At 36.3% G+C, this 18,556-nt stretch overlaps 1 protein-coding gene across 3 annotated transcripts in view; it reads right to left on the bottom strand.

The window, feature by feature from the left end:
- Positions 1–18,556, bottom strand: part of LOC115243376 (nephrin-like) — a 251,510-nt gene that overhangs the window by 147,468 nt on the left and 85,486 nt on the right. For all 3 annotated transcript variants that reach the window (XM_029820317.1, XM_029820316.1, XM_029820318.1), the window contains one exon: positions 12,811–13,016. In XM_029820317.1, the coding sequence (XP_029676177.1) occupies positions 12,811–13,016 (206 nt within the window). The remainder of the gene's footprint in view (positions 1–12,810; positions 13,017–18,556) is intronic.

Genomic DNA, 18,556 nt, shown 5'->3' on the forward strand with positions numbered 1-18,556 from the left:
ACTCGTTTATCCTGCTCAAGTTTAACTCGAAGACTTTTCTTTTTCTCCTTATGAGATTCCGCAAAGATCACCATTTAAACTGTTACGTCTCGTCGTAAAACATTTGTACGAGAAAACATTTCTCTCTTAACTTATACCGCCGTTCCGACCAATTGGTTACAAGGATAAATCAGTGAATAAGGTTTCCTTTACGAAATTGCCGTGTGTTTCACAATTCTCGTAACAAACGTTTCCGCATCCAGCGTGGTCCCCCGCATCGGACTTTACGCGCTGCTCCTCCGTGACGATCGTTACTCAGACCGCGAGGATATTCTCCGGAGAGAATCTCTTTGCGAGTCGTTTAGCCCTTCTCTAGTGAGGATAGATCACACGCGCGTCGAGTCCCGGAAGAATTTTTACTGCCGACCCAGAACGATATTACATACTTAGCCGCCGTTGCACCTGCTGCTTCGCGAAGATCCGGGCGTTTATCATGCGAAGGACTCGTTCCCGGTTTTTAAGAGATCGCTGGCCCCATATTTCCGCAGATATCTCGCCGTTGCTTCTTTCTATCCCAAAGTATTCCCATTTCAACTTCAAGCGTTAAGTTAGTTTATTCGTACAAAATTGTCTCTCTCTCTCTCTCTCTCTTTTGCGTGTTATCTGTAAATAATCTAAAACTTTGTTGCATCACGAATAGTTTATATGACAATATACTGTCAATTATAGCGATGTACTTCTAATTTTCTTTTCATCGCCTACACTTTTCTAATTTACAAATTCCTTGAATATTTTAAAACCGCCTTTTCTTCACACAAATTTTATTAGATATCACATAGTTTTCTGATTTTTAATACGGAAGATTAAATATCATAATAATTAGATCTTTAAAAGATTTCCTATCGTTTATGTTTATGATATAAAAATTCAGACACAAGAGATCTTAATAAAAAAAAATATATAATAGGAAACATTTGACTAATTACCATTAACATCGCATTTTAATGATAAATCAGTGGATGAGGTTTTCATCGTAAAAACAATATATAATTCTGTTAATCACAGACGCGGTTTCCTGCATTATTACTGCCTCATTATCGATTATAGCTGAATAGTAATTAATCTCGCCGGATAATTGATCGAAGCAGCTATACGTTTGTAATATCATACAATCATGCAATTGTAACATAAGATAATACGATATATAGACCACGGATATATATGTATATAATATGCAAATTTCATCGTTATTATCAAAAGATTATTAAATTAATAAAACAAGGGATTCTAAAATACGAAATCTCAGAATGCAAAATGTATTTGAATTATTTGCAAGAAATACAATATTGTTTATATTTGCCAACAAATCAAATGCCACAAAAGTTACTCAAAAGATGCATTGATAATAATTGAATGCGCTGTGACAAGATGATAAGGCGATATCATTTATTATATCGAGCGAAAAATTGATTAAATGTAATTATTCAAATTTATCCAGAATTATTTGACGATTAAGTAATTATGTTATCATCAAATACGCCAAGAACGTAATCGTTTCTCAATGTAAAAATGGTCAGAAAGAAAACGCGAAGTCGCTCGTTCGGTTTGGGACATATCCGACAATGGTCCCGAGCAGACAGGAGTGACAGGACACTCCAAATTGGGGATATCAAGGATGACAGTGAATCCCACACGTGACTGGAATAATTGATCGTGATCGGCGCGTTGCCGTGCCGAGACGCAAAAGAGAAGATCCTTCGTCGAAACTGGAATTCTTGGTATCCCGGATCGGGTCCCGCATTTAGGCAGAGATTGCCGCTAAGAGAAATATGACATACGACGACTCTGGACGTCGACATATTCAATTGTATTGCGCGTGTCCCTGCAATTTTTCTCGCAATACGTCGCGGGCGAGACGCACGTCGCGAAATATATAAAAAATTTGTCGCAATTCGTGATTTATTCTCGATGTCAGCACGGATTTAATTTTGTAAAATGTGAACGTGCGCGTAGAGGACGTCAATTTTCATAACTGCGAGTCACAAACGAGATTAAACTTTTTGTGATTCTGTTCCCATGTATTATAATTTTCATGCATATTATAATGTTTTTAATCCATCGTCTTTGTTAAAATATTTTAACGGAAACGTGTACGCGCGTAAAGCATACACATGCTGAGTTTTTCTACACTATACGCGTTATTAATTATAATCTATTCAAATTAAAAAAGCATTATAAAAATTATACATTATAAAAATTATACAAGCAAAATTTATTACAGCTGTAATTTATTATAAAAATTATTTTGTGAATAAATTAAGAATACTTATAATTTTTCAATAAAATACAAAAATTTTTCTGAATTAATCAATAATACACAATTATTTTATGGTAATTTTTCATATTTTTATATAAATACTAAACAATGAAAGACGGTTTGATTCTACTTTAGTAAATATATTACGTATATCGAATTTTATTCTTCCCCGGTGATTCTTTCATCGGAAAATAATTTCCATTAGGATAGCAGAATTGTTATGTGGCTGACAACTGTTCGTCTAACTCACGATAGAAAAATATACACGGCCCTTTGAACGGGCACGCTAGACGGAGCCGATAAGGACCGATGGAATTTTGCGGGATATCGAACGCTCGCCTGCGAAGACAGACGAGCTTTCTGAGGCGGAAAAATATGTGGCAGCTGGACTGTCCGTGAATCTCTTGTCGGTTTTCTTTTGACATCAAGAGAAGCGCGATTCTAGTCAAAGAAAAAAAAAAAGAGGAACCGGGAAACTCGAAGGGTCAGGAACGGTCTGTTATGATTTATGATATATGAGGAACCGAGAAACTCGAAGGGTCAGGAACGGTCTGTTATGATTTATGATATATCAATTTTTTTTATCACGTCATGACATTCGCTCCGCACATGGTGGATATCTGAATATCAAATCATAATCGCGCGTTTGCAATTAACCAATGAACCAGTCCATTTAATTCCAGGATAAAAATTAAATTAAAACGAGTGATTTCGAAAAATTTAATTTAGCTCGAGATAAAGAACTGGAAAAGTTTTTTCAACATCTAGAAAGCTGTTTTAGTAGTTTCATCACTAGATTATATTTTGGTTCAAAAATAATTATAATACAAATATTTTTCTAACGGAGAAAAATTAATTGATATTTCCGATATTGGCTTTACTTTATTAGTATTTATTAATGAAAACTGATATAAATTTTTATTGAAGAAAACTATAGATCTGTATTATTTTCTACTGATAACATTATTAGAAGAGAGTTGAGAATCTCTACTGAACGGACAGCCAAGCTCAAGTCAAGAGGCGGATAAAAAATAGCGAAGAAGCAACAAAAGATATGGAAATTGAGATGCCCATCGTTACGGTTGATGGACAGCTCTCCTCGAGTTTCGCTCTCGGCATCCATATCCGAAGAAATATCGCGATATTTTCTCGCACGATAGGATCCCGATCGTTTCTCCAGCGATGCGCTCGAGAAAATGGAACGTGATACAATTCAAAAATAAATTCATCTTAGAACAAATTTTTGTGTCATGTCAAAATTTATGGCATTGATTGCATTTTGACACTTAGACTGAAAAACAAAATCTTTAATTTTATGAAAAGACTATTATGGAAACTAGATTTCTGCGCTATCGAATATTGAAATTACCATAAAACAGTCATTATTAAATTTTTAACTTTTAAAAACTTTGAAGCGACCTGACACTTTAAATCTCATTTCTTCAAATAATGAGTTTTATAATATAAATAAAATATAATGATTAATCGTTTCTCAATTGTTCGGACAGTACAAAAAAAAAAAAATTATAATTTTATTGGCAGTATCGCGCTATCATAAGAATAAAAAAAATTCTATAGCTCGCAATTATAACTTTTCTCACATTAAACAGGATTCTAACGACGTGGATTGTTTTCACGAGAAGAACAGCGGCGGTCCATTTACAATTTTTATTGTACTTACTGCAAACGAAATGCAATATATACGAGCTATAATATTATCGTAGTATTACAAGTTTTCGACAACAAGATAGATTCGCCTCATCGCCGGTTAGTTTTCCGCGGAGTTTTCATGCGATGAAGGAAGCATAATATGGCAGCGCAAACGTTCGTCGCATTCGTTTTCTGCCATTTAAACGGTCAACGTTCCTCGGTGATCATGAGCTTTTCTTGAAAAACAGGATCCTTCAGGATCCCTATAAGACTTCTTCCGACTAATGAGCACCGTACTGTTCTTGCAACCCAAAGAATAAAAAGAGATGACAAGGAATTGCTACGATATTTTCGTAGATATAAATTTCGAATCTAATTTAACTTTTCTGATGTAATCTGAATGTTATGTATATGCATAACGCACTGATAAAAATAAAATTAAATTATACAGTTTGATATCATTTAACATAATGTATCAGACATATGACAAAAACATGACATGAACAAAACAGTCTTTTATAAGAAAAATTATATATAGAAAATTGTAACATTGTTTGCATATATAAAATAATGTTTTTTCACAAGATTTCACAAGAGAAAAAAAATCGCGAGAAAAAATATTTCGTAAAAAATTCTAGAAGTATTCTATTTTAATTAAAGAGAAAGAGAAAATAGATATAATAAACCTCCTAACTGATACACATGAGCGATCCAGACCTGCCGCCTTTCCTTTTAAAAAGAGATTATAAAAAGGAAATATTTTTTACATAATTACAAAAATAACTTTTTATAAATGAAAGATCAAAAATATCGTGCTCGGTATTTTCTGTAATAAGAGTCGTAACATGCCATAGAAGAGGCAAGTTTTACACTTCTATGGCAAGTTTCACGCGGATGCGCCGTCATTCTTCAGACTTATCCGACGAAGTTTTCGAATTGAACTATCCATTATTGAGGCTCGTTTCGTCTCTGATTCATGATTTTTTTAGAGTCTCACCTAACCGCAAGTGCACCCAAGGAGGTAAACTTCCGCCATCCTTCCTCCTTTTATGTTCTTCCTCGTCTACTCGGTCGAGTCGCGTTTTCCGCTCCGAGAGAAACTTTCGAATCGCATTGGTCTGCGGACGCGGAAACGCATCGACTTTGCTGAATGTACGTTTCTATTATGATATAACGATGAATTATTGCCGCGGTAAATTTGTAAGATGCACAAAGAACACATCAATAGATAATGTATATATCAGAAATCTCATGGCTTTTTTCTCTTACGGAATCTTTGTGAATTAGTGCAGAATTAATTTCTTTTCAGTAAAAATTTTCTGCAAAATTTATTACGCGAATATTCGATGTCACTAATTATGCATATTTAAATTTAACGAGTTAAATCTCTTTAAAGCAATAAATGTGTGTGTGTGTGTCACTTTGAAATTACCGGACTTTACTTTGACAGGAATTTAATTTGGACATTAATTGCTATGATATTTAAGGAAGGTGAAGGAAGATAAAACTTATAAAGTTTCTACGTCAAATTACGGTCTCGTCAAATTTTCACAAATCTTCTTAAGATTCACTACAAAGAATGCTTCCTTAACTTTTACGACAGTGAATGACACATACCAATAAATAGTTTAACTTGCAATAAATTAATAACTAATAAATTTTTGCTACTCTATGTAAAGTGTTTCTCTTCATGGTTAGTTGTATAAATTAAATGGTAGGGAAAAATGCGCATTTTTGTGAAGCTAGCAAATGGGTCAGCAAGGTTGTAAAGTATCGTATCGCGCAGTAGAGAAACTTCTTAACGGCGGCGCGAACAAGAATGCATTTATGTCAGAAAGTCGAGACATACGAAAAATATTCCGGAAATACGCTCGTTTACCAGCAGAAGACAGAGGCACACGAACCGCGTGGAGAGCCGCGTGGGACTCGGGGTCCGATGGGAAATGGCAGTCGGGGGCCACACCCCGAGTCGCAAGCGGAGCTCTGAATTTTCTATGGAATCTGCTAACGATAAAATACGAGCCCGTCCGTTCCGTCATACTAAATTTCAGGATGTGTCCGCCCGGCTCCGTACTCTTTCCATTCGCGGCGCGAGTGCCATCCGTCCCCTCCCACGGAGAACCCGAGGTAGAGACGACGTGGAAAACGTCGTTCGCAGGATATATCAATCATCTTCCAGCATGCGGTATTTAATTTTCATGAAAGATTCCGGGCGCCGGACGCGCTCGAGAAGAAAAACACTCGGGCGGAAGATGACTGCACCGTTTATCGAGCGCAGCGCAAAAAGGTTAAATCCCGGAAGAAAAGGTTTTGACGATGGAAGAAAGCGATTTTAAAGTATTATCCCACGTTAAACCCTCGCGCGTGAGTGTCAGAAATTCTATATCAGCGGGCGATGCATTTTGTGGACAAGTAATGACAAGACTGACAAATAAAAACTAGCATATACATAGGTATACATAGGTACACAAGTATAGGTAGGCTTGATTATTCTCTCTTTTCGATAATGAGATGCATGTCATTCGCGGAATAAAAGGAAGAACATCAAGGATAACAAGGATAACAAAGCCGATTTTTTAGATGCTTCCGGCAGTATCGGATATTTTCAATCCTCATTGCGTCGATCTTCCTTTCTGAAAGCTGACGAGTAATCACCGATAAAGCGGTTTAAACGAGGATATCCAGCGTGAAGTATCGATTTCAGGGAATCACGTAGTGCCACTTGGCTCGTTGAGACGCAATTCCGGCGATTCCAATGCAACGTGTCCTGTCCGGGATTACAGAATCTATCCAAATCACTTGAAAACCTCATTGACGAGAATTAAAAGGATATAGAAGTTTGTTCGAGAAAAGAATCACGAATTATACGCGGGATTAATATTATTATTATTAACTCTGTAAATTTTAATTTAATTTATATAATGCATATTTCGTCTTTTTTATAATAAAATTCTTAGAAAATGATTTTTATATCTCCTGTTATATTTATTTTGTCATAATAATAAAACTTAGATTTACGTATTGTTTATGATTCAGGTAATAAATCAAACAATTATTGAAGAATTAAAACAGAGTTTAGCGCAAATCAATTTATATAATATGGTATAATTCAAATTTTTCAATTTTGTTCAACCACAAATTTCTGTATCGCTATCGTGTAAGAGAAATCAATTATCTTTTCAAATATTAACTTTGATTAAATTTCAAAATAGATAGCTGATTAACAATTTAGACACATATACCAAGCAATCAGGTGGATAGAGGCTAATATGACTATACGCTAAATAAGTGGCGAGAAGATAGGTGAGACAGAGAATGAGAAACAGTATGAAACTAATTTGGCCGTAAGCGGCCATTAGATGTGCCCCAAAGTGTGCGTATGGGGAAATGGGAGAAAGGGAGAAGCGCTCGTCAAAATCTAAAGTAAATCCTAATCGGATTAGCATGAGTCGACTCAACGCCCGAGCAGCTTTTGTTCCCAAGTTTCACCGATGGGGCCTTGGGTTCCTTGGGGCATGCGTCTCCTTTATCCAATGAGCTAACGACTCCGAGCCTTGAGGCAGGAAAATTGCAACGACGAAGAGGAAGCAATGGAAATGATGGAGAAGATGATGCGCGCGACAAAAAATATCGCAGGTATAAGATGTGGTTTTCTAATTTACGAGATAATTTTCTTAATAAGTAAATTGAAATTGCTAGATATCGAAACAATATATAATAACATGCGAATAAATATGATTTAAGAAAGCGAGAACGATAATTATAATTAATAGATAATGAAAGGAGCGTAATAAAATAATGATAAAAATAATGAGCGAGAAAAAGGTGGGAATACAACCTTCAAATCGCGTCAGAAGATTTAGTCATGATAGGGTTGTTTCAGATTTCGCTACGAGAATGACTATACATAATCGAGACGCAATGTACACACACACTTTCACAATATTCGTGCTCATCTCTTTCTCTCTCTCTCTCTCTCTCTCTCTCTTCTTATCTCTCTCTTTCTCTTTTTCGTTTGTGTCATCCGCGCTTTGCCGTCAGCACGCGGTGTGCAGAAAACCTAAACCTATCTACCTACCTACTCTCGTCTTTTTCGTACGCGTTTGGATATCGTTCCCCGTCCGGTACATAAAACCTCTTGGAGATATCTTCTCCCGGCGGTCGTGACGGAAAAAGAAACCCAATATTTCATGGAGACAGATCGTTATTGGGGCGTGCACTACAGGTACTATCCCGCTCTCTACGAGTCGATCTCTCGTGGTAGGGGAAAGGATACGACGGGGATGACTATCGCGGATAAGGGATAATATCTCAAAGTGTGGCTCGGAATTAATCCGAGCTGGAACGGCAGACGCGGCGCATCGAGGCGTAAAACGAAGCGGCAGTGGCGTTTCGACGCCAATGGTCTTTCGCCTGCGAGATGTATCCCTATTCGATTACGTTCTCCACGCGCCTACGCTCTACGGATACATTCCCCGAGAAGCCCATCGGGACGAGAGCCCGAGATATCCGGACACTAACGCGAGAGCAGATTGTTTAAGTTAGCGACGCGCGACGATCCGGCCGACGTTCCGTGACGCTCGACCGAGTTCTGATTAAAAGAAAACAGCACCGATCGGCCGGCTTTGAAATTTGGCTTTGACACGATCTGCGCATTTGGAACGCATTTATTCAACAAACTGGGTTATTTTTTTTAGCGTAATACGCTTTCAATTGATCGATTAATCTCTTCTTCGACTGGAAATTGAACTTTGCAAATTACGCCGCGATTACGCCTCTAATGTCCAAATAGATGAGAAAAATTTCTAATGGATGCGATGAGATCAATTAAAAAGAAGAAGATAGATCAATTATATATATTATACAGGGTGTCCCCAATTTAAATGTCAAAACTTTAGGAGCGTGTAGGGGACCGATAAAATAAGACGCAAATCTCTAAAGGACTTTTTGTCTTATGTTAGTTTATCGGTCCCCTACACACTCCTAAAGTTTTGACATTTAAATTGGGGACACCCTGTATATATTGAAAAATGTTTTTAAATAAAGCGAAATGTATAATGATTAATTGTTGACTAATCCGATGAGTAATTTTTTATATACAAAATATTCTCAATTTAGTTAATTTGAAAAATACATATTGTCAAAATTATTAATGATATAAAAATTATTTTCTTATTATTTTAGTTGAAAGTTGAAAAATTTCACAGAAGAGAAGCATTATCTAGCAGGCTATATAGCTGGAAACAGTTTAGCGATTTAAAAATCGCTATCATTTTTTCATATTGAATCGTATACTGTTTTTAAATTATAGCTTTATTATCTGATACTTATCAATCCATTTAATAATCTCTTTAATCTTTATAGCTTTTATAATCATTGAATATACCCATCCAATGATTATTACATTACTATGCAATTTTATTATATCCGTATTTGTCTGCATATACGTCTGCCACAAATTAAAAAAAAACATCTAAAATCTCATCGGTTCTCATCTGAACAGAATCTAATCAGCGACCCACATATTAAATCAACTTAATGATCGATCGATAGCCGAATTGGGTTAGAGACTTCGTGAAAGCTTCTCATCGTCACGACATGGAGAGCTCTTCCCTGGAAACCAATAAGGTATTGCTTCGATTCTATTAAGAGACAAGAGCGACGAGCCCATCTTGGACTTTCGACGCTTCTCAGAAGCCGACTCACGAACTTCCGGTTTTACTGCATTACAAAATCAGCGCGGCGGATATGCATCGCTGACGATCGAAGCTGCTATCGAACTGGGACACAAAGTTGTAAATCACTTATTAGAGTTAGCGGACTTGAAGAAGAACAAAATATGTCGCCATCGTTATAGCTAGAAAGTTTTGCGAACTCATACGAAAAGGGAAGGGGATTACACGAGAATCTATATTTCAGACTCTTTGAATATTGTCTGTCAGACTTGCTTTAATTACGCTTATATAATTAAGATTTGTTCAAAATATTTGTAAAATTATTAAAAAGTTAAATGTTGCATAAAATAGAATAACTACGTTCATCGTTCATTCAACGTATATATACATATATATATTGATTCCTATTTCGACTATTAAACATTAATATTCTATTTATAATCCCAACTTTCTCTATCAAAACATTTTCAATATTTTCAGAGCGTTTATGCATAAGCGTGCGTAATTACGTTTGATTTCGCTTGTACACCGGATACTGTTATTTAACATTATGGAAACATGAAACGCTATTGCATAACTTTCTATAAAGTGGAAATTAAACTTTCTGTACAGGTTGACGCGCATCTCATATCGATTTGGCATCAAACATTAATTACTGCATTGCGATATCCGTTTCGTCAAGTTAGTCGCGTTATAAGCTATTATTTTACACGAAGTAAAATAACATTGCATAACACTTTTATTTCAATTGTGCACAAAATCTCATTGTAATTTATATCACTTCTCATTACAAAAAATAATTACGAAATAAATACATAATATATATTATCAAAGAGGTAAAAACATTTAAAAAACTGTCTCGGTTAATATCCTGAACATTAAAAGCCTTTTTACTCGAAATCATATTAATCGCTCTTTTTATTTTTAATATAGTACATACTAAAAAATAATTATTACGATATAAACTAATAACCATATAATTAATAACAGATTTTGTATTTACATTTCCATTTTATAATAAATTCGATGCATTATACATGCAGAAGTCCACCATTATTTGAATGAAAATTTTGTTCGCGCAAAAAATAGAACAAATAAAGAAAACAACTTTATCCGCTTGCACGCAAAAAAAAAACAATATTTTATCCAAGAATGTAAATTTATTCGTAAATAAGAATTAATTATAATCATACATTTAAATAAAAATTTATTCGGAATAAGGTATATACACTGAATATTTGAAAAACTTTAACTAATTATCTGATAAATAAAAAACATATTTTAGAGTACTTTCGAGTAAATAAATCATCTGAAAATAAATATCCAAACGAGTAAATTTGTTATACATAATAGAGTTGCAATCATATATTTTATACTATATTTTTATACTTCTCTCGTTTTGTACATATTATTTCCATTAAAATAAAGAGTGCAGGATCAATCGATTATGACATGCGTTTCTGGTGACGCATTACAAGCAAACATGAAATTTTTGATTCCATATTATCGATGACTTTGTAAATAATCCAAGAGTTTTGTTATCGAGAAAAATTCGACTCGGCGATTTAACAGCCGCACATCCGACGAAAGAGCAAATCAAACTACAGACAAACCAGTCAATCGACGGTACTCTCAACATGATCGTTTACAGAGGATTGCTTTCAATGGTCGGCTGATTGTACGAGTGGTCGCTCGATCTCGGATTAACGACCATTCTTGGGACCGATTCGTCCAATCGCAGCGACAATCGACATCGAGTATCGGCGGCCAGTTTCGCCGAGTTTCCTCGGTCGGACGCAATTTTGTGAAAGTTTAACGAGCCTCGAACTAGATCCCGCGCGAAAAGCCCAAGTTTCCACTCTCGAAAAACGAGGATGGCCGATGAGTTCAGATCTCCAGATTTATATTGTGATGAGAGAGAAAGAGGGAAAAAAAGAAAGAAAGAAAGAAAGAAAGAGAAGAGCGTGTCTATTCGTAGGTTTCGTATGTTCTCCAATAATCGCGATGTTATCACGATTGACTGTTCCACTGCAAACAGTTGTAAACTGCAATCGCGGGTGTGTCACCGTATCTTCGGATATCGACGATTATATCCCCGTGAAAAGGATTAGTTTGAGAAGTATATTTGGAAAATGATTGATGTGCGGAATAAAAACTTCGTTTCTTTTCTATTTGAATTTAATGAGTTTGCAACTAGTTTTCCATGAAAAGATCAACGTTTTATCTAACATCAAATGAAAACTGCCAGATCGAAAGTATCTTGAGATTCATCACTAAAAAAAGTTATTCCGTTCGTAGCTTTCATTTATCGGATAATCGCGATACTACCGTAACTGATTGTTCCGCAAATAGTTGTCAACTATGATTGTCATTACTATACTATTATGTTGTCGTACTCCGAATACCAACAATTGTATAATAAATAAAAAAATTTTCGCTTGTTTAGAATACAATTCTTGCATCGTATAATATTTTTCTCAATATCAATTTTTCATCAGTTTTGTTATGATTTAATAATAAATATATATCTAATGCCTCTCTATTAAAACATTATTGTATTTAATATAAATATTTTGTAATTGTCAAAGCAATAAATTGATTTAAGTAATTTTTTAATAAGCAAAAAGCATTGAAATAATTTTTTAATAAGCAAACCGTTTTGTGAGACTAGCAGCAGGAAACGCATGCAGAAAATAAATAGTAAATCGTGCAAAAAGGATAATCCGAGCATAATTTTATGGAAGCTTAACGAGCCTTGAGTTAGTCCCGCACGAAAAATTTAAGTTTTCTCGTGAGAACAACCAGGTCAATTTCTGTAAATCACTATGGATATGCAAATCACTATGGAAAAGTTGCTACGCGTACTTTCCATCCGCTCTATATCTGTGATAGCAATTATAAATGCAAACAGAATTGTAAACTGCGCATGTCAGTATTTTAAAATATGTATGACTGGATTACAATTTAAAAGATATCTACAACTTCTATTCCAAAGACCGTAAGAGTATGCACAAAATGATTCTTGAACTTAATGGCAAATTTTGAGATTAATAGACCAGTGATAAAAATATGCATGTACTGCTTAGCATGAAAAATCAAATAATTCGCTTTTGGTATAAACAACATTTTCGGGCGAACGTCAATCTAACAAGAAATCTGCCGTAGCGATTAAGGGTGACGTTTACTTACCGATAACGGTGAGGTTAACTTTCAAGTTTCTTGTCGGCGAGTTCCGGAAGTCGACCCTGCACCTGTAAACACCCTCGTCACTTTGTCGAAGGTCCTGAACTGTCAACTGCGCCGGCGGGTTCGCACGAAAAGATGCTCGGTGGCCCCAAAAATGCGCAGCACTCCATAGTTTCGCTTTTCCAAACTGTCGACTTCTCGCATCGTAACTACAACAATAATCACAGAAATGTATCATTAAAATATAATTTCGAAGAAGATTGCATAATATTTAACTCTATATTTAGTCTATTATTTGATAACAGTCGCAAAGCCGCTCAAATTTAAAAATTATTTTATGAAAAATTCTTTAATCTCTTTTATCAAAAATAAATTATAAAATTATAGAATAACCGAAATATCAAATTAAAAAAAAAAAAGGATAATATTCATCGAAAAAGTATTAGCTTATGTACGGCATATAAAGCGTCAACTCCTCAAAGCAAAGCATTATAAAAGATTTATGCTGTTGATTTAATGCGTAACGGCAAAGGAGTCCAAAGCGAGTTCTTATCGCGGAGTACACTGCATTTACAGTGAGAAGTCTGTTTGCGACTGATATACTTCGTCTGGCTCGGCCTCGAGCTTCACGGAGTGTCCTCGGGCCGCGCATACAAATCACGGGATTACCGCCGCGAAATATGTCCGTTCGCGGAGTTAAATACCCGCAGTTTCGCGTGTCGCAAATCGCGGCAGCAAGTCGCGTAGTTCGCGCTGCCGTCCGCCGCACGATATTCGCATTTGTCAGCCAGGCGAAAACTTTCCCCTCCGGAATAACAGACGAGTTACAATATTTTAAAATCTTTGCTTGCCCGGGTCGGAGAAGAGCGAACGAACGAGGGAGATGGAGGGCAGGCTAAATAATGCGGGTTAAGTCGGCTAGAGGGATGAAAGTAACCGGAGGAACGAATGGCCGACGACTAAAGTACGACGCACAATACACTCGAGCCGCTCTTATCTGGCTTCGGCCAATTTTTCACCGAACTTTTGCAATTCGTCATAGTCGAGGAGCTCGCGGGTGGCGAGAGTGGAGAGGCGATTCTCCCCCATCCCTCTCAAAGTCGTCCGGGCTCGAGACGACCCAATACAGACCGGGAGAAGTGCACTCGACCGAGAGAGTCAGATAACCTTTTACTTCTCAGGTCGGAGCTTTCCATGGAGGCGGTTTTAGGTCTTGCTAAAAGAAAAGACCGATACGTGATATATCGTTCGCATTATACAATTACGATGTCGTATGATTTACCGGATGACCTGATGATTTATTTATCTATGAACAATGATGATAATCTGATTTACTTCTATGTCCAATTTATCCAATCTTATATCTTAAAAACTCTCTTTTGCTACAAGTTTTCTTGTTATATATATATCAGAAAAATTTACGTAGATATTACCGATCTGCAACATTCTCAAACGCAAAAATATTAGATTCCGTTTATGAAAACATACAAACGGAAAGTTTTCCTTATTCCTTCCAAGATATTCTCCGTTCCCATGGCACAAAGATCAATTGTGACACAGGTGCTGTATCCTCCATCCCGTGCCATCAATTATCATTGGCCCGGACCGAGTGCGCTCGAACGTAAGTTCGTAAGTCTAATCGAGGAACAAAATGACGACGAAGTTGGCACGATAAGACATTCGCGCCGTCAATCGTGCCTGAGCGTCGACAAGGACGTCCAAGTTTCGCCTCTCCGAGTCCGCTCTCACCCGCGCGCGGCTCATTCCCGTCCTAGCGGTTGCCAAGACAAATTGAATAGGTTTTTAATGAGCGCAATGATTCGTCGAACAGGCCCGAGACCTGCTCAAATTCACCGGCATAACGTAGCACGAGATGCAGCGCGACGCTGCGGCATCAACCCCGCTCGTCGAGTTTCCGTGATTTACGCGGTCTACGTGAAATTTAAGGGGTCCGTAAACACACGTCGACAGTAAAAAGATCTAATTGCGACGGACGGTTGTTCTCTCCGAGGCCGGACGAGTAAATCCCTCGTGGAAAATTTTATTTGCGAAAGTCGGCCACACGTTGTGTCGCGCGTATAATTAAGCGTGAGGGCGAATGCTGTTGGCGGAACGATGTTGAAAAGCGCGGCACCGCGTATAGTTGTATTGAATCATTCCGCTCTAAATAGAAAACGCACGTCACGACACATTTAACTCTTTGTTGTAACATTATTTCTGCAAAAGAGAGTTGTATTTTTTATACTTTGTATGTGTATAGCTTTGAAACTTATATTTTATTATTTCAAGATTTATTATACTAAAAAAAAAAAAAAAAATTATTATTTCAAGATTTAAAATATATATTTCATATAAAAACTTCATATATATAAAAATTATAAATTCGCATTTGATAATAACAATTCTTTTATAACTAAGTTAATAGAATAGTTTTTATTCCATTCACTGGATTATTTTATTCCGTTATTTTATCAACTCATAAAATGTATGGAAAAACATAAATATACATTTATAACGCAGGGATAAAATAATGGAGAAGGGAAATTATTATATTTGAAGAGATAATGAAAATTGCGGAAAACAATGTAAAACGTGATATTTTATGAAAATCAAATCCATTTTATTAACAGATTTGTTGTCATATGAAATGAAAAGTTAAAGAAAAATCGTGTAATCTACGTGAATTGTTGCATGTAATTTGTATACATGCATTATGAATATGTACGGAAAATATACTTTTTATACGGATAATGTAAATTAATACGTCGGCCAAATTCTACTGATTAACATAGAATAATGTAAAAATAATTATAATTATAATATTCGGAAATTTGTCGCATTTCAGAATATGTTACAAACATTTTTAAAATGATTATCATTCAGTGAAGTTTTAATTAATACTGTCAGCTATTTATTATTGCCGCTGCAAACGGCAACTGCATGCAATATAAAGCACGTCACGATCGCATAAATCCTGTTATGCACTTCGACTGCGAAAATTTTTCCATGGCATACTTCCTGTCCGGATTGCTGAAACTGTATTATTAATTTTGTCCGATTGCAATTCATTGCGCTTTGAAAAAACTTTTCTCTGTCGTATGCTTTTATTCCACGAGAATTACAAGAGAGATTAATTATTTTTAGAAGAGAATATAAAAAATGTTCTCTACATTTTCCTTTTCTCTTAATCGTTCAAAAAATCAGTTTACATTGAATGTGTTTCGTGATCTGCGCGCGCGCGTGCACGTAAACATACACAAATTATAATATATCTATAATACAAAAAACATATTAAAATGTTTTTTTATTTAATTTTCCAAATAATATAAAACAGTTGAAAAATCGACATCGAGTATAGAAATGGAAAGGAAAATAGAATGGAAAGACTGATAGAAAAAAAATGGAATAAGGAAAAGGTGGCAGATGGTCTCTAAACAAATTAAAATAATCACCGAGTCCCATCCGGAAGCTGTGCCGGCATCGCCAGTCTAAAAGAAGGTCTCTCATGAATACGGGCAGCGTTGGCAAAACGAATGTAGCGTGGAAAAGGACGGAGATGGGTCGTAAGGGGGACTTAACCACTCTCGGGACTCTTAAAAAGAACTTAACTTTGCGCATAAAATTAAGGCATTGTAATTGCAGACGGCATCGCCGCTGCGGCAACACATTTCTTTTTTTTTTTTCCAGACCCTTCTTCCTTCCGTTATTTTCCTTCGGCTAACTCTCTTCCTTTTGAAGCTCTCCAGCCCTTTGAAACGACCAAAAAAGGACGAAATGTCAATTTCGTGCTTCTTTTATTCGACAACAAAATATTTATAATTTTCTCCGATTAATTTCGTCGCACAATATCAGCAATGATAAAATCATTTTTGCGTGTCGGATGATCCCGGATTGGAATTACGATATACAATACGCAGAATATGGCAAATATGTCAGAAATTGCTCTTTACACGATTTTTCTGTAATGAAAATTTCATGAGCTATCTCTCTTCACAATTTTTTATGTCAATATTAAATACAGTATGTATATATGTCGGATTAAATTTTTTTAATTATCAAAATTTGTGAACTTTGTATAAAAGATATCTGTTGAAATAATTTTTTATCAGCAAAAATGATTGGACCACCAATTCCTTTTTATTCGTAACTTTTAAAAATTAAACGCCATCTTTGTATTAAAATTCAGTTAAAGTAAAACTGACTTGGAACTACACTGTAATAAAATTCTGTGTCTACGCTTGCTTCAAATTAATTTTCATTTAAGTTTTACGAGCGCGCAGTTTATATTATCCAAATAGTCGCGTAATAATTCGCTACTTTTCTTCACTATTTTGTTTGCCGGCGAATAAATAAAAGCGCAAAAAATTAACACACCGCGAAACGGCGTATCAAACGATGCTGAAATAAAACTTAATTATCTTGCCAGTTTTCCGTCTTGTTGTTCCTGAAAATCACGCCTGTTGTGTTTTCATTCGGAAAAAATGTAATTTTCCTGAGGACAATCTTGTTACATTTCGCATTAACCATGATGGCCCTCTCGGACTACGATGATAAAATGATTTCTAATTACGGTGGATGTGCAAGATGGAGATGAGCAGCGTCGCAAGCTTCTCTCATGCAGATTACATCGCGCGGGATAAAATTTTAAATAAATGTTTGTATAAATCCGCGCTCAAATATTTCTTGCAGTCCGCAAAAACTGTTTAAATTACTTGATAACGCGTCCAAACTTTGTCGCTACGTAGTAAATCCTCTGTTACAAATCATACATATGTATATGTGTGTATTGCCGTGAAATAAAGATCAATTATTAATACACGTACAAGAAAAAATATATTCCAAATTTATCTTCTTTAAGAAACACAATCTCCAATCCATAAGATTATCCATTAATTGATTTTATTTTTTGATAATCGCTACGATATTCACAAATTGCATTGGCGAGTTTGCATTGCTGCCGTTCACCGCTCTATCTTCTCGAAATGAAAAAACTTTTTCGCAAAAAAGAGCGGCTATGTAGTATTCCGATTTGCTCGCGGGAAGGCTTACGATGCATCGAACGTGATCGATCGCGTTCAGTTTGAAAGCTAGCTTTACCGATTTTAGACGATAGTTCCGTATCAGACGTAACGACTCCGATCGGATTCGGGACATTTTTTAATCGGACATGATACCGTCGCGCGCGTGGTTCTCCATATCCGCCAATTTTGATTCATTCAAAATGGTCGTCGACCATATAATGCCAGTGCCTATTTCAACCTCTTGTCGTTTCCAATCTCGCCGTATTTCTATCGTTGCATCCTCGTCCCCTGAATATCCTGTAGATAGTCGACCTATCGCCGTCGTTATCCCTCTATTCAAATATCATCGTGAAACCACCACGTTCCGTCATTATTCTTCCAAATGGAATTCATGCCGCGGCATAATGGGACAGAGATATCAATCCGATCAACGAATATAATATCCGATTACACAGCCGCAAACGGCGCCGCCCCCCACGGTAGCTCTCGGCTTATATATGCGTCAAATCGCGCGGTACCAGATTCGCGCCGTATGCCGGTCGACACTCGAGCAGAAAATCGAGAATCGGCTCAGTTTGCGAGCGAGCTTCCGATATCTCTTGACGGTCGCTGACAGCCCTACGGATCGCGAAAAAAGCTCGCTCGAAAGCCGAGCGAACGATCGATCGCGCTCCGAAAGGGCGGAGTCCCTTCCATTCGAATTCCATGTAGTAAACCGCAGCTGAACC

This window comes from Formica exsecta, unplaced genomic scaffold (assembly GCF_003651465.1).
Source record: "Formica exsecta isolate Colony F162 unplaced genomic scaffold, ASM365146v1 scaffold72, whole genome shotgun sequence".
In the NCBI taxonomy this organism is placed as follows: Eukaryota; Metazoa; Arthropoda; class Insecta; order Hymenoptera; family Formicidae; genus Formica; species Formica exsecta.